At 47.7% G+C, this 23,055-nt stretch overlaps 1 protein-coding gene across 1 annotated transcript in view; it reads left to right on the top strand.

Annotated features, from left to right (window-relative positions):
* Positions 1–314: 314 nt before the first annotated feature.
* The window catches only part of fgf12a (fibroblast growth factor 12a), a 168,485-nt gene continuing 145,744 nt past the window's right edge, over positions 315–23,055 (top strand). Inside the window, exon 1 of the mRNA XM_059991971.1 lies at positions 315–1,683. Coding sequence (XP_059847954.1) covers positions 1,485–1,683 — 199 coding nt within the window. The 5' untranslated portion in view covers positions 315–1,484. The remainder of the gene's footprint in view (positions 1,684–23,055) is intronic.

Here is a 23,055-nt window from a genome sequence, read left to right on the forward strand (position 1 = left end):
ATTTTCAAGCGCTCAGTCGGATGCTTGACTATTAATTTAGGTCTGACATTAAAATTATCTCTGCACTTTCAAAAGGGGAGTCGGAATGGGGATAAAAATGGATCTCAAAATGCTGGCGTTAGTCCGCGCTAGAGAGAAAGTTAACATTTCAGTCGGACGATTTATTAATTCAGCTCCTGCGCTGACCGAGCGGCTGAGGGTGTCCGCCTCTGGTACATCAGAGGTCGAGCGCCCTGCGGTACACAGTTTAAGGATTACTGGGATTACTGGGAGGCGTTTTGGCGATTGTACGTCCGATCTGCGACTGTTTTGGTGTCGAAATGTCGGCGTACGTGACTCTGCAAGGGGAGTTTTACTGTTTATAGATGGGTGTCAGTCCGTACCTGAGCACATTCGCTCTCTCGCTGCCGGTCTCGGCTCGGTGTGCGTGCGGGGGGTGTGTTGTGCGAGCGTGGCAGGAGGGGGCGGGGGTGAACAACGCTGGGAGTGGGACAGGGCTCTCGGTAGGCACCGCCGCAGTTCCTCTCTCGCTGCCTTACTCGGATCAAAGAGGCTTCATCCGAAACTCACTCACGTATAATTGCGTAGTAGATCGGGAGAGCTGCAAGAAGCGACAGGGACCGGAGCGGAGACCTGGGCACCCTTTCCTGTCCAAACGCCCGCCTTTGGAGCCCTTCCATCGAGCCCACCACTGAAGGAGAAACCTCGGGAGGAGGAACCGGGATTTTCTAGGAACTACACTATCTGCCTACCCCCTGCATCTGTTCTGCGTTCTCTCTCCTGTCACCCCCGGCGGTGGAGGAGCTCAGATTTCCGGACTGCAGCAGAAAGGGAAGAAAGTTGGGAGATCTTACCGGTCCAGTCCAGTGGAAGTCAACGCATCCCAGCCGAGTCAACCCCAACCCAACGAGATCCAGGCGGTGTCAGCCCCACCTCAACCCAAATCCTACAAGGTCCAGGCGGGGTCACCGCCCACCGACCCCCCCCCCCCCCGGACGCACAAGAAAACCTTTCCTTCGGAGGGACGGACGGAGTTGCACGGTCCCGGAGCAGAGGATGACCCGGGGGAGGCTTCCCCTTTCTCCCGTGCACGGCGCCGGCGACTGCAGTCAGGACGCACCCCGAGGAGATCTGTAGACACCGCGCACCTCCGTGGATGGACCTGGAGTCGGTGCGGACGCTCACCTAGAACTGGGCGAGGGCCAGTCGAGACACCCGTGCCGATTCTGCCCGACTCGTTCTTTCTGTCTGCCCCCTGGTCCGTGAAGTGAAGCCCTAGGGGTGAAGGACGGGGGGTGCAGAGCGGGGCTGGGGAATGAACCCACCGCGCTGGGATCGGGTGCCCGCTCCCTGCCGCTGCTCCTGATCGGAGGGACAGCGGCTGCGGCGAGCCTCGTCTCTGCATCTCCCCTCCCTCCTTCCTTCCTCCTCGCCTCCCGCAAGTTTGGAAGCCCCGCCGGCTTCACTGAGCTGCCGCCCGGGCCATGGCTGCGGCTCTCGCCAGCTCTCTGATCCGGCAGAAGCGGCAGGCGAGGGAGAACAACGCGGACCGGGTGTCGGCCGCCAAGCGACGGAGCAGCCCTAGCAAGGCCAAGAAGTCGCTGTGCGAGAGGCATGGTCTCGGCGTCTTCTCCAAGGTCCGTTTCTGCAGCGGCAAGAAGAGGCCGGTCCGCAAAAGAACAGGTGGGTAGGAGTGATGTTGGTGTATGAGTGGGTGCTCTCCCCTCTCCCCTTCACCCTCCCCTCCACTACCCCCTACGCTCCTCCCGTCTCCTACCCCTCCCCACCTCCTTCCCCCTCCTCTCCCACTCCCTCCGCTACCACTCCACTCTCCCCCTCCCCCTTTCCTCCCCTCTCCCCCTCTCCCCCTCCCCCCTCTCCCCCTCTCCCCCCTCCCCCCTCTCCCCCTCTCCCCCTCCCCCCTCTCCCCCTCCCCCCTCTCCCCCTCCCCCCTCTCCCCCTCCCCCCTCTCCCCCTCTCCCCCTCCCCCCTCTCCCCCTCTCCCCCTCCCCCCTCTCCCCCTCTCCCCCTCCCCCCTCTCCCCTCTCCCCCTCTCCCCCTCCCCCCTCTCCCCCTCCCCCCTCTCCCCCTCCCCCCTCTCCCCCTCCCCCTCTCCTCCCCTCTCCCCCTCTCCTCCCCTCTCCCCCTCCCCCCTCTCCTCCCCTCTCCCCCTCCCCCCTCTCCTCCCCCTCTCCCCCCTCCCCCCCTCTGACTTCCCATATGCCTCTCCCACCCACTGCCAACTCCTCCCTCCAACCTGCCCAGGTTGGGTTGGTTGTGTTGGTATTGGGGTGTGTTGGTGTTTCAGCTGGGAAATCGCTGTGGTGGGTGAGGAGAGCTGAGGGATGGGAACTTTGCTAAGGGAGGATGTGTAAGTTGGGTGGGGCAACCATCTTGGTGAGTGTGGTTGGGTGGGTGCACTTCTCTGAGAGTGACGATGAGTGGCTGAGTACCCAGCCTCAATGGTGGATGGATGGGCGATCAGCCAGCCCTGAGGGAGGAGATGGGTGGGCACCCTGGCCCTGAGAGTGGGGGTGCGTACACCATTCGGGAGTGGAGATGGGTGGGTGGTCACCCGGTCTGAAGGGTGGGAATGTGAGGGTGCCCCGGACTGAGTGTGTGGATAGGTGGATGCCCCTGCTGGGAGGTAGCGGGTAGGGATGAGGGGGGTGGGAGAACCATCCTGGATAGAGAGAGTGGTTGAATTCAGTTGACATTCGGCTGTGGAGTGGTGTGCACTCTGCCTGAGGGTGTGGGTGGGAGGGAGGGTTGAGGATGGAGGGGCATCCTTCCAGGGGGAGTAGAACCTGAATGGAACAGCCATTCCCAGGGAGAAGAGGGCATGGGTGGGGCAGGACCAACTTTGGGATAGGCTGTCACCCCGCCCTGAATGTGGGGTAAGTGGGGGGCTGGGTTTGGGTGGTTACCCAGGGGGGGTGCAGAAGGCAGGCACCCAGTCTTTAAGGGGATGTAGGGGGTGAGCACCCATGGGTGAGTTGTGTTGGGTTAGGGATAGCTGGTCATCCTGAGCAGAGTGAGGTCAGAGACTGGGCAGCATCTCCGGACAAACGTGCAGGGTGTGGGGTGGCTAACTGTGTGGACAGAGGAGGTGATGTGAGAGAGCCTGGGTTGCAGTGCACACTGTAAATCACAGGCAGACATGCTTGTATCGTGTGTGTGTGTGCGCGTGTGTGTGTGTGAGTGGTGTACTCAGGGGAGCAAGCTGCTGTGATCTGAAGGCTAGAATGTCTTGTCCATCTGCGTTTCGGGATGGTAGCTGCCAGCCTCTAGTTTTGAGACGCCTTGCGCTTCATGAACACCCACTCCCCAAGTTCATCAGCAGTGGGGCAGCGTGTAAAGCTCGAGTGCAGGACGTGACTTGCATCTGGTCCACTTACCTGCTTGTGGCACAGTACTGTAATCCCTGTGTGTTAGCGTCGGCCCGGTGAGGGGTGTGGTAATGGAAAGCTGTGTGGCTTTCCATTTGCTGGGTTCGCACTGTGTTGTGTTAAGCAGGAATAAAGCTCTGCAATGTTTCTTTGCAACATTACCAACGTGGGTGTGAAGTTGTTATCGTGCTTGCTGGGTCTCCAAGGAGAGTTTCCTGTAGTTAAAGCCAATTCTCGGTGGCCACAGCACTCTTTGGCCTGTACTGTGTACAGAGATCTAAGCTGTCTGCTATAACATGGGTCATGAGTGTGTGTGCTTCTGCGTGCATGTGTTTGAGTGTGTGGGCGTGCGCTTGTGTGTGAGCATATGGATGCATATGTGTGTGTGTGTGTCTGTGTTTGTGTGAATGTCCTCACAGTGCATAGCTGTAGGTCAGGCAGCATCTATGGAAAGGAATAAAGAATCGACATTTTCAGCTGAGACCCTTCTTCGGGACCTGATCAATGCTGATAAAGGGTCTCAGTCTGAAATGTCAACTGTTTACTCCTCTCCATAGATGCTGCCTGACCTGCAGAGTTCCAACAGCATTTGGTGTGTGTTATCCTGAAATTCCAGCATCTCCAGAATCTCTTGTGTTTATCATACCTGCAGGTGTAAACTTATATAAGCTTGTGTCATTTTGTTTACTGTGCAGGAGTTTGCCAATGAGCGATGATCAGATAGTTGCACCCACTCAGCCTTTACCATGGCTTCTTTTTCTCACACAGAGTCCCACAGTTCTATACAGTACTGAGCTGTTTCCTGCTTAAACAATAGGTTCACCCTGGCCCCATTTGCCCCATACGCCCCATAACTAGGCCCCATTTGCCTAGTTAAAACCACTCTTGTCTCTACGGAATAGGAATCATACCTACCCAGTATCCCTGCGATCTGAGTTTTACGCCCACACGCACAGCTTTTGTTTTAACAATTCCTGTTGTGAAGAAGCTGAGGAGATTCTTGTTACATTAACTGCAGTCTATAAATGGAAGTCATTGAACCTTTAATCTGAAGAATATGGTGTAGCAGTGAGTGTCAGTGACCCAGGCTCAGTTCCTGCCACTGATGTACGCTCTCCCGGTGACTGCATGGGTTTTCTCCGGGTGCTCTGGTTTCCTCCCACAGTCCAAAGACACGCGGGTTAGTAAGTTAATTAGAGAAGTGTGTAATTGGCAGCACTGGCTTGTTGGGCTGGAAGGGTTGTTGGCTCCAAATAATAAAAGAAATCCTGTGCCTCATCGTCATATAATGCAGGTAATAATGGTCTGTCCACGACTATGATTGTTCTTGGCAAATTTTTCTGCAGAAGTGGCTTGCTATTGCCTTCTTCTGGGCCGTGTCTTTACAGGACCGGTGACCCCGGCCATTGTCAATACTCTTCAGAGACTGTCTGCCTGGCGTCGGTGGTCGCATCACCAGGACTTGTGATATACACCAGTGGCTCATACTACCACGCACCACCTGCTCCCACGACTTCACGTGACCCTGATCGGGTGGGGGGGTGGGACTATTTAGGTGCTACACCTTGCCTGAGGGTGATCGGCAGGCTAGCGGAGGACAGCACCAGCCTACACCTCCTTTGGTAGAGACGTATCTCCACCCCTGTGCCTGAATTTAAGATTAATCAGAATCTGGATCATTACCTCTGACTTATGTAATGTAAACTTTGTTGGTGTGTAGCAGCAGTCCAGTGGAAATATTTAAAATTGCAGTCAATCACAATGCTCTCCACAGTACATCTGTCCAAGTTTGCAAGGGTCTTTAGTGTCATACCACTGCTCCTTAGCCCATCATCCCTACTGGCACATAGGAAACTGAGAGCAGCTCACCAGAGTCCTCTGTCGTAGGCCCGTCTTTCAAGATGTCCCAAGTGTAGCCCATATTCTTAAAATTCTTTCTCCCTCATGGAATGTGTCTTTGGAGCTTCTGTTGACGTATCCATAGCCCTGAGATTTTATGGAATGGGGTTGCTGGCTCCATGTCCAACCCTTCTCCTCTCTCAGTAAAGCTTGGGACTGTCCATGGTGGACTTCAGTGACATGCAGGAGCCCTTAAAATCCCATCGGAGTGGAGCTGCTGGTGTGCTCCCTTCTCCTTTGTGAGTCCACCAGTCGTTGGTAATGTGGACTCAGCAGCAGGTGCATCCGTGAATGTGACCTTCGTTGCATGAAAGTTGGCGACAGATCTTGAGCTGGTGATGTTAGCCGGTGGTAAACTATGATAGACTGTGAAACGGAGAAGCGCACAAAGGAAGCAAGCAAAAGAAACATTTCAAACAGCAGCAGCCTAAATGTGTGTGAGATAATTATGAGTACAATTACCCTACTGCGTACAATGTGAATCTGGAGTGGGACTTTAATAGGTACATTCTTAGCAGCTTTCAGAATGCAGCAGAGCAGTCGTAGTTTATCGACAGCCTCAGGGTATCCCAAAGCACTTTACAACCACTGAGGTACTTTTGAAGAGTAGTCAGCACGCAATGTAGTAAATGTGGCAACTGCTTCATGAAAGCCATGCCGAGCAAGGTTCCAGGAACATTTGATGGCTCCGGGGATCTGCTGACTGGAGTCCAGAAGAATGGGGGGCGGGGAGGGGGATCCTATTGAAACCTATTGAATGTTGAAAGGCCTCAATAGAGGGGATGTTTTGTATGGGTGGGGGAGTCTAGAACCAGAGAACACAGCTTCAGAATAGAGGGACGGAGGTAAGGAGCTGTTTCGTTAGCCAGAGAGTGGTGGAATTTGTTGCCAGGCACAGCTATGGAGGCCAAGTCATTGGGTATATTTAAGATAGAGGTTGGTAGATTCTTGGTCAGGGCATGAAGGGATAAGGGGAGAAGGCAGGAGACAAGGGCTGAGAGGGAATTGGATCAGCCATGATTGAATGGCAGAGCAAAGTTGATGGGCCAAATGGCTTAATTCTGCTCCTATATGTCATGGTCTTATGGACACAGCACACTCTGAGAAAGCAACACGTACAACACGCTGGAGGAACTCAGCAGGTCGGGCAGCATCCATGGAAATGAGCAGTCAGTGTTTTGGGCCGAGACCCTTCGTCAGGACTCTGAGAAACATCAGTGAGAAAATGTGTTTTTAAAACATATTGGTGGAGTTGGAAATATGATGTTTCCTCGTATGGTGACAAAACATTTGCAAATGGATTGTCAATATCGGTGAACAACTCAACTCTAACACTTTGGTGGAGTGTTAAATATTTGCCTGGGTTTTGGGTCTGGACAAGGAGTAAATAGAGGAAAAGTTATCAGAGATACCCCCTCATTATAGGAAGGATGTGGAATTTAGAGAGGGTGCAGAGGTGATTCACCAGGCTGCTGCCTGAATTAGAGCATGTCATGAGAAAAGGTTGAGTGAGCTCGGGATTTTTCCTTTAGAGTGAATGAGGATGAGAAGTGAATTGATAGAGGTGCCCTTTTCCCCCAGGGTGGGAGTGCCTAAAAGCCAGGGGGCATAATTTTAAAGTAATAGGAGGAAGGTTTAGACAATTTCAGAGGTTTTTATTTTACAAGGAGAGCACTAAGCGTGGAGTGCTCTGCCAGGGATGGTGGTCGGGGTTAATTGAGCTCATCTGCATGGTGCGCTGTCGCACGAAAACAGCATCCGTCATCAGGGATCCCCATCTCCCAGGAGATGCTCTCTTCTCACTGCTGCTATCAGGAAGAAGGCACAGGAGCCTCAGAACTCACACCACCAGGTTCAGAAACGGTTATTGCCCCTCAGTCATCAGGCTCCTGAACCAGAGAGGATAACTTCACTCGCCCCATCATGGAAATGTTCCCACAACCTATGGACTCGCTTTCAAGGACTCTTTATCTGAATTTCTTGATATTTATCGCTTAGTAATTTATTATTATTATTTCTTCTGTTTGTATTTGCTGTCATCTGCAGTCTGGTTAAATGCCCCAAATGAGTGGTCTTTCATTGATTCTGTGATGGTTATTGTTTATAGATTTATTGAGTATGCGCACAAGAAACTGAATCTCAAGGTTGTATGTGGTGACATATATGTACTTTGATAATAAATTTACTTTGGACTTTGATACATTGGGGAAATTTACAAGACTCTTGGATAGGCGCATGTAGTAGACAGCCATCGATCCTAGGGGATGATGGGTTTGCCCCTCTGGTGGGCTGTGTCCTCTCCAGGGCACAAGTCTGGGTGGGAAGACTTGAAGAACCGGCTGTTGCCCATGCAGCGGGTTTCCCCCTCCACGTCACTGATGTCGTCCGAGGGAAGAGCAAGCGCCGATACAGCTTAACACCATAGTCTCGCAGAGGTTGCCAGAATGAAGTTGTAAACAACTTCAAACTGCCTTAAGGACCCCAGCTCTGGGTTTCTTCCTCGCGGTTTACTCACGCAGCCTTTCCCGTGGTAGGCTATGGTCACAAGGCAGCGGAGGTTTCCTTCTCCTAGGCCAAGTCTGACAAGCCCCACCTGCCCAAAGCAACTGATTTTGAGGCGCCAGTGGTCCACCTTTGCCCCTTCTCTCCCGTCAGTAGAAACGGTTCCGCTGGACCTAGTAGCTAAGCCACACGTGAAGGCCAAGAGTTGGACTTCGTTGTCAGAGGCTGTTAGAGTCGCACGCCATTTGGAGCACTTTATAGGTAGTGGGAGCTTCTCCCCACTGCCACCCCCGGCTATGACAAGCTTCGTAATCAGGCATGAAAGGAAAATCGAGGATTATGGACTCCATAGGCGGGAAGGGTTCGATTGATGGTGGAGTAGGGTAACAGGTCGGATTTATATCAGTATTTTATATTGATGTCTTCACATTTACAACAGCCACAGAATCTCTCCCTGAAGACGGTCCGCTGTTTGTGAACTGATCTATGGAGCTGTTCAACATGGAAACAGGCCCTCTGGCAAGGTTCTCATCAACGTTAGTCCCATTCTCTGGTGTTTGGCCCATATCTCAGCAAGCACTTCCCATCCATGTACCTGTCCAAGTGCCTTTTAAATGCTGTTAATGTATCTGCCTCAACCACTTCCTCGTTCAATGTCCAGACCATTCTCGGGGGGAAGAAGGCTGACACCCAAACCCAGGGAAAAGGATGTTGTGCAAACCCTTCCAATTCTTTGCGACTTTATATAAATTTACAAATTCTCAAGTTTTTGCTACACTATTACATTTTGGGCTGTTGGCATTCAATCCTGACGTCACCTGCGAGGAATCTTCTCCCCGTCGAATGTGTGGGTTCTGTCTGGGCACTGCAGCTTTCTCCCTCCATCTAAGGATGGTAGGTTAGTTGGTCATTGTAAATTGATTAGGCCAGGGTTAAATCAGGGGTTTCTGGGTGGCACCAATTCCATCCTGTATCTCAGTAAATAATACATTTAAAAAGAATCACATGCAGATCAAAACACACAGTGAAATGAGTTGTTAGCATTAACATCAACACAACCTCAGGATGTGCTGCAGGCAGCCCACAAGTCTGATTCACTGATTTATTGGTGGACAGACAGCAGGGGAGCTGTGTGAGCTCAGTCGTAGCGAGGATCAGGCCTCGAGCTGCAGTGTCGCCTGTTTACAGCCACCCAGGAGAGAGGTGTGGGGTCACTGCGCTCCACCAGGGCTGGTCTGCTGCAGCGTCGGTGCTGGTGAAAGTGCTTCCCTCTAGTGTTCGTTCAGTAGAAGACAAGATGCATTGTGTTCGACTGCGCACTGCTGCAACATTCATGGACTCAGGGTTTTGGACTATATTTTTCGTGTGACTGTATTTTACTGATATCTTGTATCTGCTTGCCATCTGATATGTGGCTTGTGTTGTGTGTGGCTCGGTTTTGGAGCTTGGCCCTGAAGTGAAGCTTTCACTTGGCTGTATTCATGCATGGTTTAATGTCAATTAAGTTTGAAGTTGAAATGTCGTCACACATTCTGGTGTCAACATTGCATGCCCACAGCGTTCAGCGGGACAACAAAAGCAACAACAATAAACCAACAGCAAAACAGCCCCTTTCCCATCCCTCCTCCCTTGCTGGCGAGCGCTCCATGATCAGTCCTTGGCTGTCAGTTACTCATGATTTATATCCATAACCTTCAACCTCACTCTGGCAACTCCTGCAACGACACCGGTGCCAAGCTGTATCGGCCTTTGGTCTTCCCTTCAGGCACATCGGTGTCGTGGAGAGGGGAGACTTGCTGCATGGGTAACTGCTGGTCTTCCATACAACCCTGCCCGGGCCTGAGCTGTGGAAACCATTCCAGTCGCAGATCCATGGTCTCGCGAGACTAACCGATGCCACCATATCCATAACCTGCAGTGAAAGTATCTAAGTTTTCCAAAGGCAATGAGGAAAATGGGAGCCCATGTTGCAGTGACGTGATTTGTGATTCAAGATAGTCAGGAGAAGGAATGTGAAGAGCGCCCCTATGGCCATTCCCATCAAGAATAAGTACACTGTTGTGGGGGATGACCTCCCAGGGAAATGCCATGGAGACTGGGTTGCTGGTTCTGAGCAAAGGTCCGTGGTGTGGAAGGGGAAGAGGGGAGTGGAAGTGGTAGAGGACTTTCTTTCTTTTTCAATCTTTTTATTAATATCAACATATTAAGATAACAAATATTGATACATAATTATTGGATTACAAAATTGAAAGTTAACATAGATGGATATATAAACAATAGGTACAAGAGAATTAAGTCTCCCAAAATCATACATGATACAAATATAATGTGTACAAGACAAGAAAACTAGGTATAACAATGTGGGAAAAAAAACAGAAAAAGAAGAAAAAAAATGAGATCTTAATAGTCAGAGTAACAGACAGGAAATTCTGTGGATTTGAATGTGACACCCAGACAGTGTGTTGCCAGGGTCAGGGATGTCCAACCAAAGTTCACCAAAGTAATTTGGAAGGAGATGCTGGCAGGGATGAGAGTCGAACAGCAATGGTGTGAGTTTCTGGGGGAAGTGATGAAGGTGCTAGATAGATGTATTCCAAAAACATAGAAATACTCAAATGGCAAGATAGTAGAACTGTGGCTGACAAAGGAAGTCAAAGCTAAAGAGAGGGCAAGCAACAAAGCAAAAAATAGCAGGAAGATAGAGGATTGGGAACCTTTTAAAAACCTACAGAAAGCAACTAAAAGCATCATTAGGAGTGAAAAGATGAATATGAAAACAAGCTCGCAAACAATATCAAGGTGGATAGAGAGTTTTTCAAGTGTATAAAATATAAAACAGATGAGAGTGGAGAAAGGATCACGAGAAAATGAGGCTGGAGAAATAATAATGGGGGACGGGGGTGGCAGATGAGCTAAATGAGTTTTTTGCATCAGTCTTCACTGGGGATGACACTAGCACTGTGCCAGATGTTGAAGGTGTGAGGGAAGAGAAGTGGGTGCAGTTACTTCTACAAGGGAGAAGGTGCTCACAAAGCTGAAAGATCTAAAGGTACAGAAGTGACCTGGACCAGATGAACTGCACCCTCAGGTTCTGAAAGAGTTAGCAGGAGAGATTGTGGAGTTATTAGAAATGATCTTTCAAGAATTATTGTACTCTGGCATGGTGCCAAAGAATTAGAAAATTGCAAATGTCACTCTAATCTTTAAGAAGGGAGGGAGGCAGCAGAAAGGAAATTATAGACCAGTTAGCCTTGTTGACCAGTTAGCAGTGTTTGGGAAGATGTTACAGTCAATTGTTAAGAATGAGGTGATGGAGTACTTGGATTACACAAGACAAGACAGGACCAAGTCAGCATGGTTTGCTTAAGGGAAGATCTTGCCTGATAAACCTGTTGGAATTCTTTGAGCAGGTTACAAGTAGGATATATAAAGGGATACAGTGGATGTTGTATATTTGGACTTTCAGAATGCCTTTGATAAGGTGCCACGCTTGAGGCTGCTTACCAAGTTACGAGCCCATGGTATTACAGGAAAGTTACTGGCATAGTTAGAGCATTGGCTGATAGGTAGGAGGCAGCGAGTGGGAATAAAAGGATTCTTTTCTGATTGGCTGCCAGTGATGTTCCGCAGGGGTCGGTGTTGGGATCACTTCTCTTTATGCTGCATATCAATGACTTAGATGATGGAATAGATGGCTTTGTTGTAATTTTTGCAGATGATACGAAGATCGGTGGGGGGGGGGGGGGGGCAGGTAGTGTTGAGGGAATAGGAAGACTGCCGAAAGACAGATTAGGAGAATGGGCAAGGAAGTGGCAAATGAAATTCAATGTTGAAAAATGCACGGTCTTGCACTTCGGTAGAAGAAATAAATGTGCAGATTACTTTCTAAGTGTGGAGAAAATCCAAATATCTGCGATGCAATGTTAGCATTCATTTCACGAGGTCTGGAATACAAGAGTAAGGATGTGATGCTGAGACTTTATGAGGCACTGGTGAGGCCTCATCTTGGAGAGGGTTCAGAGGAAATTCACAAGGATGATTCTGGGAATGAAAGGGTTCTCATATGAGGAATGTTTGATGGCTCTGCGCCTGTACTCACTGGAATTTAGGAGGATGGGGGGATCTCATTGAAAACTTAAGAATGTTGAAAAGCCTAGACAGAGTAGATATAAAAAGGATGTTTCCTGTGGTGGGGGAGTCTTAAGACAGGAGGGTACAGGATAGAGGTATGTCTATTTAAAACAGAGATGTGGAGAAATTTCTTTAGCTAGAAGGTGGTAAATGTGTGGAATTTATTACCACAGGCAGCTGTGGAGTTCAGGTCATTGGGTGTTTTTAAAGCAAAGATTGATAGGTTGTTGGTTGGCCATGGCATCAAAGGTTATGGGAGGAGGGGAGGCTAAGGATTGGGGGTGAGGAGGGGAAAGAAAGGATCAGCAATGATTGAATGCTAGAGCAGACTCAATGGGCCAAATGGCCTAATTCTGCTCCTGTGTCTTATGCCCCTTTTGTTTAATGTCATTTCCAGTACACAAGTGTAAAGGAGATCAAAATAATTGTTACCTTGGATCCGATACAGCATAATAAAACAAAGTATGATAAAGACCACAATAAATATAAATAAGTTAGCTTATTAATTGTATGTCTATAAAAATCAATACAGCGAGGCTGTACGTAAGCTGACTGAAGGGAAATAATAAAGTAGTGGTGGGGCTGGTGGATGGAGGCGTCGATCAGCCTTGCTGCTTGGAGAAAGTAACTGTTTTTATGTCTGGTGGCCCTGGTGTGGAGGTTGTGTGGTCTCCTCCCGATTGGGATCTGTAAGAGGATGGAGAGAAGGTTGACAAGTGGAGTTTAATCTATGCGATTGTGAGGTTGTGCACTTTTCTAAGCTGAATCTAAAGTGATTATTATCTAAAACAGATGAGTGGAAAATAGTGGGATCTACAGGTTCCTGTGCATGAGCCATAGAAACATTGTCAGGCAGCTCAACATGGTAATTATATCCACTATTTGTGCCTTGTGCTGTGTGTGACTGTGGTACTGTGTTTTACAGCCTGGCCCCAGAGGAACGCCGTTTTATTTGGCTGTGTTCATGGGTACGGTTGAATGACGAACTTGAACTTGAGGCAGCTGCCTGTGGCAATAAATTCTGCAGATTCACCACCCTCTGGCTAAAAAAATTCCTCTTCATCTCTATTCTAATCCTCATCCGTGTATTCTGATGTTGTGCCCTCTGGTCCTAGGTTGCCCCAAGAGGGCTGGAGTTGGGCAATGTAGATGTAATGTTACAGTTGTGCAGGATATTAGTGAGGCCACACTTGCAGTCCTGTAGTCAGCTTCAGTTCCCTAAAGACGGGCATTGGGGGTGGTCCAAAAGAGATTCACAGGGCTAATTCCTGGGAAAAGATGGTGGTCCAACCCTGGCAGCTAAAGAACTGAGGTCAACATTCATTGGAGTTCAGAGGTGATCTCATTGAAGCATGTAGGATCGGGAGGATTCATGATCAAATCACTGTTGTGACATACAGTTCTGTGCAGAAGTCTTTTGCACCTGCCTCTGGCTGGAGTGCTTCAGACTTTCGTACAGTACTGCTTTTGGCAATGAGGCTGATGAGCCGGGGCTTGATCGTCAAAGGGCACCCTGATCAGCTCAGCGCCTTTTACACTTGTTGTTAGGGAGTACCCTGGAGTTATGTCAATCCCCTTTCTCATTATGTGGCTGTGTCGTATGACGTCTTTCCCCAGCCATGATTGTTCTTGGCAAGTTTTTCGTACTGATCGGTTTCTTCTGGCCAATGACTTTACAGGACGGGTGACCCCAACCATTATCAATACTCTTCAGAGACTGTCTGCCTGGCGTCGGTGGTTGCATAACCAGGATTGTGATATGCACCAGCTGCTCATTCGACCATCCACCACCTGGTCCCACGGCTTCACGTGACCCTGATCGGGGTGGGGGGGCACTGAGCAGGTGCCACACCTTGCCCGAGGGTGACCTGCAGGCCGGCAGAGGGAAGGAGCACCTCACACCTCCTTTGGTAGAGACGTACCTCCACCTCACCTCCAAATGTGAATGTGGGAGATATTAATTCAAACCAGAACTAGTCTTCCAATCTCAATATAAGTTGTAAATTGCAAGCAGTAAATTGAAGTTACAGATACTGTGCAGAAATCTTAGGCACAGTCTACCTAATGTGTCTGAGATTTTTGCACAGTACTATAAAATGACTAAAATGGCAGAAGAGAAGCTATTCCGGAAACATTGAGTGTGCATCTTCAGGCTCTTGTACCTCCTCCCTGATGGTAGGAATTAGAAGAGGACATGTCCTGATGGATACCTCCTTCTTGAGGCATCACCTCTTGCAGACTGAGTAGATGTTTGAAAGTGTCATATAACCATATAACAATTACAGCACGGAAACAGGCCATCTCGGCCCTTCTAGTCCGTGCCAAACGCTTACTCTCACCTAGTCCCACTGACCCGCACTCAGCCCATAACCCTCCATTCCTTTCCTGTTCATATACCTATCCAATTTTACTTTAAATGACAATACCAAACCTGCCTCTACCACTTCTACTGGAAGCTTGTTCCACACAGCTAACACTCTCTGAGTAAAGAAATTCCCCCTCATGTTACCCTTAAACTTTTGCCTCCTAACTCTCAACTCATGTCTTCTTGTTTGAATCTCCCCTACTCTCAATGGAAAAAGCCTATCCACATCAACTCTATCTATCCTCCTCATAATTTTAACTACTTCTGTCAAGTCCCCCCTCAACCTTCTACGCTCCAAAGAATAAAGACCTAACTTGTTCAATCTTTCTCTGTAACTTAGGTACTGAAACCCAGGTAACATTCTGGTAAATCTTCTCTGTACTCTCTCTATTTTGTTGACATCTTTCCTATAATTCGGTGACTAGAACTGTACACGATACTCCAAATTCGACCTTACCAATGCCTTGTAAATTTTAACATTACATCCCAACTCCGAAACTCAATGATCTGATTTATAAAGGCCAGCATACCAAAAGCTTTCTTCACCACCCTATCCACATGAGATTCCACCTTCAGGGAACTATGCACCATTATTCCAGGATCACTCTTGTTCTACTGCGTTCTTCAATGCCCTACCATTTACCATGTACGTCCTATTTGGATTATTCCTACCACTAGTTGAAAAATCTCCATGGGGGTAGGTGGACATAAATACAAGTTAAAGTTTAAAATTAAGAGCAATTTAAAATTGAAGTGTGCGCAACAGAGTGGGCTTGTGGGGGTTAGGTCACTGGGTGATTTGAAACAACAATTGGAGAATTGAGTTAGAATCACAATCAGGTGTAATATCACTGCATTTGTCATGAAATTTGTTACAATAAGCTGGAAGAGCAGTGCAGAAAAGATGCATTATACAGTGATGAACTTACTCCTCAGGAGATATTTGTCCATTCAGAAATCTGGATGCAGCCAGTTGGAATGAGTTGATGGCTGAGGGGAACCGGCACATCAGCGGTGAGTGATAAGGCAGGCCTGAGGGGTCAAGTCTCCTCTTCCTAGTTTCTTGCATTTCCATGATGTATAGAGCTGGCAACCTGTTCGCTTATCTCCCCATTCGGCATTCCGCACTATTCATCAGTTTCTTCTTGTCAAGTGCACCGAGGAGCATTGTCAAGGATCTGTCCCCTCTGTCCAGCAACAAGATATTTATCAGGAGTGCTGCGTGTGCAGGATCCTTGCCATTGTCAATCATCTCCCATCTACCCAACAATCTCTTTGACCCCCTGGCATCAGGCAGGAGGAAAAACAGTTCAGATGGGAAACAGCCTCTTTCCCCGGACTGTGAGACCTCTGAGCTCACTGCCAGCACCCAGATCTCATCACGTATGAGGCCCCAGTAGTGTTACACTGCCTACTTTTTAACTTGTGTTGTAAATGCCCTGATTTATTTGTGGTAATATTACTCTGTGTGTTGTGTGTAAGTTATATGTACTATGCTGTGCACTTTGGTCTGGACGTTTGTCTCGTTTGGTGGTATAGATGTACAGTATATGGTAAAATGAGATTCTGCATATGCTGGAAATTCAAAGTAACACACACAAAATGCTGGAGGAACTCAGCAGACCAGGCAGCGTCTATGGAAATGAACAATCAGTTTATATTACAGGCCTTGACCATTCTCCAGAACTGGAAAGGAAGGGAGAAGAAGCCAGAGTGACTGCAAAGGCAAGTTCCCGTTGCTGTGGTAGCAAGTCTGGGTGAGGACATGGTCGAAGAGTCTGAGATCAGAGAGGGGGAGCAGTTAGAGAGGGTTTCACTGAACTCCCGTCGAAGAGATTTAAACTTCTTCAGGATAGACATCCCTCAGAGACTGGCAGTGGGCAGCAAATCATAAACACAGATGCTGGAAATCCAGAATAGTGCACATAAATTACTGGAGGAACTCAGCAGGTCAGGCAGCATCTATAGAGGGGAATGAACAGTCAACATCGCAGGCCAAGACCCTTCATCAGCATTGGAAAGGAAGGGGGACGATGCCAGATTTACATGGTAAATGACGATAAACTTGAAATTGAAAACTTTTGTTTTGCATGTCATCCGTGGGGATAGTTTGTTAATGGTGCAGTGAGATTGGCCATGGAAAAGGCAGTGACAGAGTAATGTGTTACAGTTACTGAGAGAGTGCAGTAGAGGCAGACAATCAGGTGCAAAGTAACACACTCGCACTCACATACTAGCACTCACACACACTCTGCTGGTCAACTATGGAGAGGAATAGCAGGTGAGGTTTCAGCCTGCGACCTTTCTTCAGGACAAGATTAAGATCAAGGTCATAAAGAGGTAGATTGTGAGATCAAGAGTTCATCTGATACCTGGTTAATATATGAGAAGTGTTTGATAGCTCTTGGCCTGTATTTGCTGGACTTTAGAAGAATTGGGGGTGGGGGGGGTGTCATTGAAACCTATTGAATATTGAAAGTCCTTGATAGAGTGGATGTGGAGAGGATGTTTCCTATGATGAGGGAGTCTAGGACCAGAGGGCATAGCCTCAGAATAGAAGGACATCCCTTTAGAACAGAGATAAGGAGGAATTTATTTTGCTGGAGTGTGGTGAATCTGTGTAATTCATTGCCGCACTAGGCTGTGGAGGCCCAGTCATTGGGTATATTTAAAGTGAAGGTTGATAGGTTTTTGATTAGAAAGTGCGTTGAAGGGGAGAACACAGGAGAATGAGGTTGAGAGGGATAATAATTCAGCCGTTATGAGCCGACTCAAAGGGTCGAGCAGCCTAATTCTGCTCCTATGTATATTGCCCTATCACACTAGGGAACCATTCAGTTGTCCAATAACAGTGGATAGAAGCTGCAGGTATGTGCTTTTGGGCTTTTGCATCTTCTGCCCAAAGGGAGGGGGGAGAAGAGAGAATGCCTGGTGTGGGATGGGTCCATGGAGGAGAGGCTGGTCAATGGCATATTTCTGGAAGGAGAGAAGTCGCGCAGAGATAAATCTGAGGCATCAAGTTCAGAATTGACTGGGTATCATCTGTGCCAACTGTATTGGATTAGAGCATAGACCAGTACACCACAGGCCCTTCGGCCCGCATTGTTGTGCTGAACCAATTAAATTAGCTATCAAACGGCCAGCTGAATTGATCTCTTCTGCCGACACAATGTCCATATCCTTCCATTTTCCTCACATTGACGAGCCTATCTAAACGCCTTTTAGAAGTCTTGAGTGTACCTGCCTCTTGGTCCACCCCAAGGAGCACATTCCAGGCACCCACCAGTCTCTGTGTTTTAAAAAAAAACAATTTGTCCCTCACACCTTCTTTGAAATTACTCCCTCACACCTTAAATACATGCCCTCTGGTATTAGACATTTCAATCCTGGGAAAACGATAATTGTCTACTTTAGCTATGCCTCTCGTTTTAAACCTCTATCAAATTTCCCTTCAGTTTTTGCCACTACAGAGAAAACAACCCAAGAACCCAAAGGGTTCTTTCTCTGAGTGTTGTAGAAGCTAAACGGACAGTTTATTTTGCGTTTTTATGAGTCCACATTCCCAAATGCCAGTCTCTTTAGCGGCTCCAGTCTCATTATAGCTCTCAGAATAGACCTTCCCTCTGAAGACCCGACACAATTCTCCAGTTATCTAAAAATGCTTTTAGACAGAATTCACTCAGACGTGTGACACATTGTACAATTCACTCAATAATTCAAAAGCTATCCAGTAGGTCATTCACTCTTTAATTTGCCACAATGTGGAAGGGGGACTTCGTTACACATCTTTGGTCAGGCCCATGAGAGACCTGTCTGCAGCAGATTCGTTCTGTGAACGGTTAGGGATTATGCGGCCAGATCTGATTGGTAGCTGTTATTTCATACCAAGTTTGTACAAAGTAAATATATTATCAAAGTACAACAATATTGTGGAAAAGTCTCAGGTGTATATATATATTCCAGAGTGCCCAAGATTTCTGCAGAGTTCTGTAGTAATTTTATATATTGCACTGTACTGCTGCCGCAAAAGAAAACAAATTCCATGAGATGGTGATTCTGATGTGGGTCTCTCTTGTGGACTGAGGGTGGGAAGGGGGGGGGCAGGGCGAGGGGAATCATAGTTGGGAAAGGGGGAAGGGCATGGGAAGTGAGAGGGAAGCACCAGAGAGACATTCTGTAATGACCAATAGACCAATTTTTTTGGAATCAAATTACCTTGACTGGTGTCTCAGGGCTGGGGGTGTCAGGGCTGCACCACCCCTCTCTTCTGGTACTCCACCTCTGCCACCCATCGCACACCCCTCCCATGGTGCACCACCCTCACATTCCCACCAGCCTTTGCTCCCACCAGATTTGATTCTGATTCATGTTTTACAAACTCACTCTCCACATTGACAAACACAGTACCCTGCAAAAGTCTTAGGCATCCTAGCTATCTATATACATGTGCCTAAGACATTTGCTCAGCACTATGTGTTACCTTGAGGTTTCTTGCAGGCATTCACAGTAAATACAGAACCACAGTAGATTCAATGATAAACTGCTCAACAACCAATGTGTAAAAGACAACAACTTGTGCAAATACAAAAAAGGAGAAAATAATAAATAAGCAGTAAGTATCGAGAGCGTGAGATATAGAGTCCTTGAAAGTGAATCCACGGGTTGTAGGAACATTTCAGTGTTGGGGTGAATGAAGTTATCCACACTGGTACAGGAGCCTGATGGATGAGGTTTAATAACTTCCTACACGTGGTGGTGTGCGGCCTGAGGCTCCTGTACGTTCTCCCTGGCAGCAGTGAGAAGTGAGCATGGCCTCAGGAGTTTGAACCTAGGTCCCAGCTAACCTCCTTCCCCTCCACCGCTTTTTTATTCTGGTATCTTCCCCCTTCCTTCTCAATCCTGAAGAAGGGTCTCAGCCCAAAATGTCAACTGTTTTCATTTCCATAGTCGCTGCCTTGGCCTGCTGAGTGCCTCTGATATTTTGGGTGTGTTCCATGTAAAACATCAACCTAACCCTTCCCTCCTACACACCCCAGAACCCTCTTTTGGCGATGCAGCAACTTATCCATGCCATCCAAGATGTCCACCAAAACTTGTCCCATTTGCCAGCGTTTGGCCCTTATCCCTCTGAACCTTTCTCCTCCACTTGCCTGTCAAAGTGCCTTTTTAAATATCCTTGTACCGCCCTTTACTGTTCAGTCCTGCATTGGAGTGGAGGACCTTCGGAGTTTATTGTTGATAAAATTGGAGGGAATTCTGGTCTGAATCTCGGGACATAGTAAATGGCATTGGTACACTGAATCTGGGGGTGCATTGAACTGTGGTCAGTGTGGACGTAACATCTGTGTATAATACTAGCTGTATTAACAGGAGATTGAATCCCAGCATACTCTGCAGCACCTGATCAGCGTGCACTGAATTTTGGGGTACATGGTTGCTGTGATTGGGGAGCACTGTTATTGTGGTCAGTGCGGACCGAATATCGGGGTGTACTGTTGTCTCTGTTGACTGAATATTGGGGTGCACTGTTGTCAGTGCGGACTGAATATTGGGGTGTACTGCTGTCTGTGTGGACTGAATATTGGGGTGCACTGTTGTCTGTGTGGACTGAATATTGGGGTGCACTGTTGTCAGTGTGGACTGAATATCGGGGTGTACTGTTGTCTCTGTTGACTGAATATTGGGGTGCACTGTTGTCTCTGTTGACTGAATATTGGGGTGCACTGTTGTCTGTGCAGACTGAATATTGGGGTGCACTGTTGTCTCTGTTGACTGAATATTGAGGTGCACTGTTGTCAGTATGGACTGAATATCGGGGTGTACTATTGTCTCTGTTGACTGAATATTGGGGTGCACTGTTGTCAGTGAGGACTGAATATTGGGGTGCACTGTTGTCTCTGTGGACTGAATATTGGGGTGCACTGTTGTCTGTGCGGACTGAATATTGGGGCTCACTGTTGTCTCTGACTGAATATTGGGGTGCACTGTTGTCAGTGCGGACTAAATATCGGGGTGTACTATTGTCTCTGTTGACTGAATATTGGGGTGCACTGTTGTCAGTGTGGACTGAATATTGGGGTGCACTGTTGTCTCTGTGGACTGAATATCGGGGTGCACTGTTGTCTGAATATTGGGGTGCACTGTTGCCTATTTGAATATTGGGGTGCACTGTTGTTTTAATATTGGGATGCACTGTTGTTTGAATATTGGGGTGCACTGTTGTCTGTTGTTTGATTATTGGGGTGCACTGTTGATGTCTGTGTGGACTGAATGTTGAGGTGCACCATTGTTGTGGTCAGACTGGACTGAATATTGGGGTGTACTGTTTGAATATCGGGGTTCACTGTTGTCTGTTGTTTGAATATCGGGGTGCATGGTTGACTGAATATTGGGCTGCACTGTTTGAATATTGGGGTGCACTGTTGTCTGTTGACTGAATATTGGGATGCACTGTTGCCTATTTGAATATTGGGGTGCACTGTTGTTTTAATATTGGGGTGCACTATTGTCTGTTGTTTGATTATTGGGGTGCACTTGTTGATGTCTGTGTGGACTGAATGTTGAGGTGTACCATTGTTGCTGTCAGACGGGACTGAATATTGGGGTGCGCTGTTGTTGAGGTCAGTGTGTCAATCTTTAACGACATTTCGATGACAAACTCTGCCTTCTTCATCAGGGACGATGCCTGGACATGTCTAGGCTGGTGATATATATGGCAAATGCAATGTTCTGATACCATGATATCCAAACAGATACACCTCCTGTGCACTTTGATGCAGGTTTCAAACTGGTGTCCGGCCTGGCTGATAGATGCTGTTCCACAATAACAGGAAATCCTGTAAATGCCAGCTGTCCCGAGTCCCAGGTCATCCTAACCCGCTGTTAAGTTTCCGGGTTGTTCTGCCAGCTCTTTTAAAGACACAGTTGATTTCCTTCACCTTGTAGACACTCTGTAGGAAAGTCGTACGTAATCACCTTATTTCCTCATGGAGACTATCCAGGTCCAAAATAGTTTTTGCTTGAGTATTCAAAGTAGAAAGAAACACTCTATTGATAGCAGAAAAACCAGGAAACCTGACAATGAGGAGGAACCCGTCACTACTGCCTGCCTTCCCTATATTTCCATGCTTTCTGGAAGGATCGTCAGGATCCTGACGAAATGCTGGATTAGTACCATCCACAAACCTGTTAGGAAGCTCAAATCACAGTTTATGTGAGTCAAAGATGACCTGGGACTTGGGTTGACTGGTGTTTACTGGATACGATGTGAATGTGGAGCAGCGTGTATCGGCCAGACGGGACACGCAGTGGAAACCCGCATCAAGGAGCACAGGAGGTGTATCCGGTTGGGTTACCCAGAGAAATCGGCAACAGCAGGTCACTGCATTTGCAACGCCCATAGGATTGACTTCGATGGCACAAAACTACGGTGTTGCACCAGTGGCCTTAGGGACTGTATGGAGAAGGAAGCCTTTGAAATAAAACTAGAGGTAACAAAGACGAAGGTGTCACTCTAAAAAAGAACAGGAATTTGAATATAAGCAAGGTGGCACAGCGGAAACCTGATTGGATGAGTTCTGACCAATCAAGAGGGACAGATAACAGGGGTATAAATACCACCGGATTAGATATACCTAGGCATCAGCCCTGATGAAGATGACAGAGTTGGTCATCGAAATGTCGTTAAAATCAATACCCAACCTGGCTGGAAGCCTGAGAAGAGTTCATTCCTCTTCGGTACCCTCTGCAGAGCCTCAAAATACTTCCTATAGTGGGGCGACCAGAACTGTGTGCAATTCTCTAGATGTGACCTGACTAGAGTCTTAGAAAGTCAATTTAAGTTCACAGTAAATTTCTTAGTAAGGTACAGTCTCTTTTCGCAGCGCCTTTCAGACACGGCATCCCCCTATACTGTCTTCCAACCCTAAGGTGCCATTCACAAGAAAATAAATTAAATTAAGTATATTGAATGTAGTTTTTGTGATATGAATTCCAACGTCATTTTAGCGCAAGGTGATCAAACTGTAGCAATTTGAGCTTTGCAGGCTGAAAGGTTGAAGGGAAGCAGCTGCTTTAGAACAACACACATAAAATGCTGGAGGAACTCAGCAAGTCATGCAGCATCTACGGAGGGGTGGGATGGGACTTCCAGTTTCTGAAGCTCCTTCCCACTGGCGGCTGTGAGAAGATGGCGTGGCCTGGATAGTGGGGGCTGAGCGGGATCGCTGATGATAAATCAGAGAGGTGGTTCAGGAGTCTAAAGGCACACACTCAAATGTTTTGGGAACAGCTTCCTCCTCTCCACCATCAGATTTCTGAAAGGACAATGAACACATGAACACTACCTCACTATTTTTGCATTACTTACTTGATTGAACCTTTTGAAATATTTCTTATTGTAATTTATATCTTTTTATGTATTGCAATGCTGTTGCGAGACAAATCTTATGACAATGTCAGTGATATGAAACCTGATTCTTTTCTAATGTTGATGGTGGGGAGGGTTGTGTTTGTGATGCACTGGGCAGATTCCACTCCTCTCTGAAGCTTTTCCCTGAGAAAGGGAAGCTTGCCATCTTATCACTTGGCTATCTTCTGCTAAATCTACTGTATCCATGGGTTTACTTTCAATTCAGTGAATTTTACTTGCAAATTTGGCTAGGATCCAAGGAATGTTTTCAAAGGGATTTTTGCAGCAATCTCCTGGACTAAGCTTGATTGCAGAAAGGAATCAAAGAGGAATTTTCAGCCTTAATTAGCTCGGAGTCT

The sequence above is a fragment of the Hypanus sabinus genome, chromosome 2 (genome assembly GCF_030144855.1).
Source record: "Hypanus sabinus isolate sHypSab1 chromosome 2, sHypSab1.hap1, whole genome shotgun sequence".
Classification (NCBI taxonomy): Eukaryota; Metazoa; Chordata; class Chondrichthyes; order Myliobatiformes; family Dasyatidae; genus Hypanus; species Hypanus sabinus.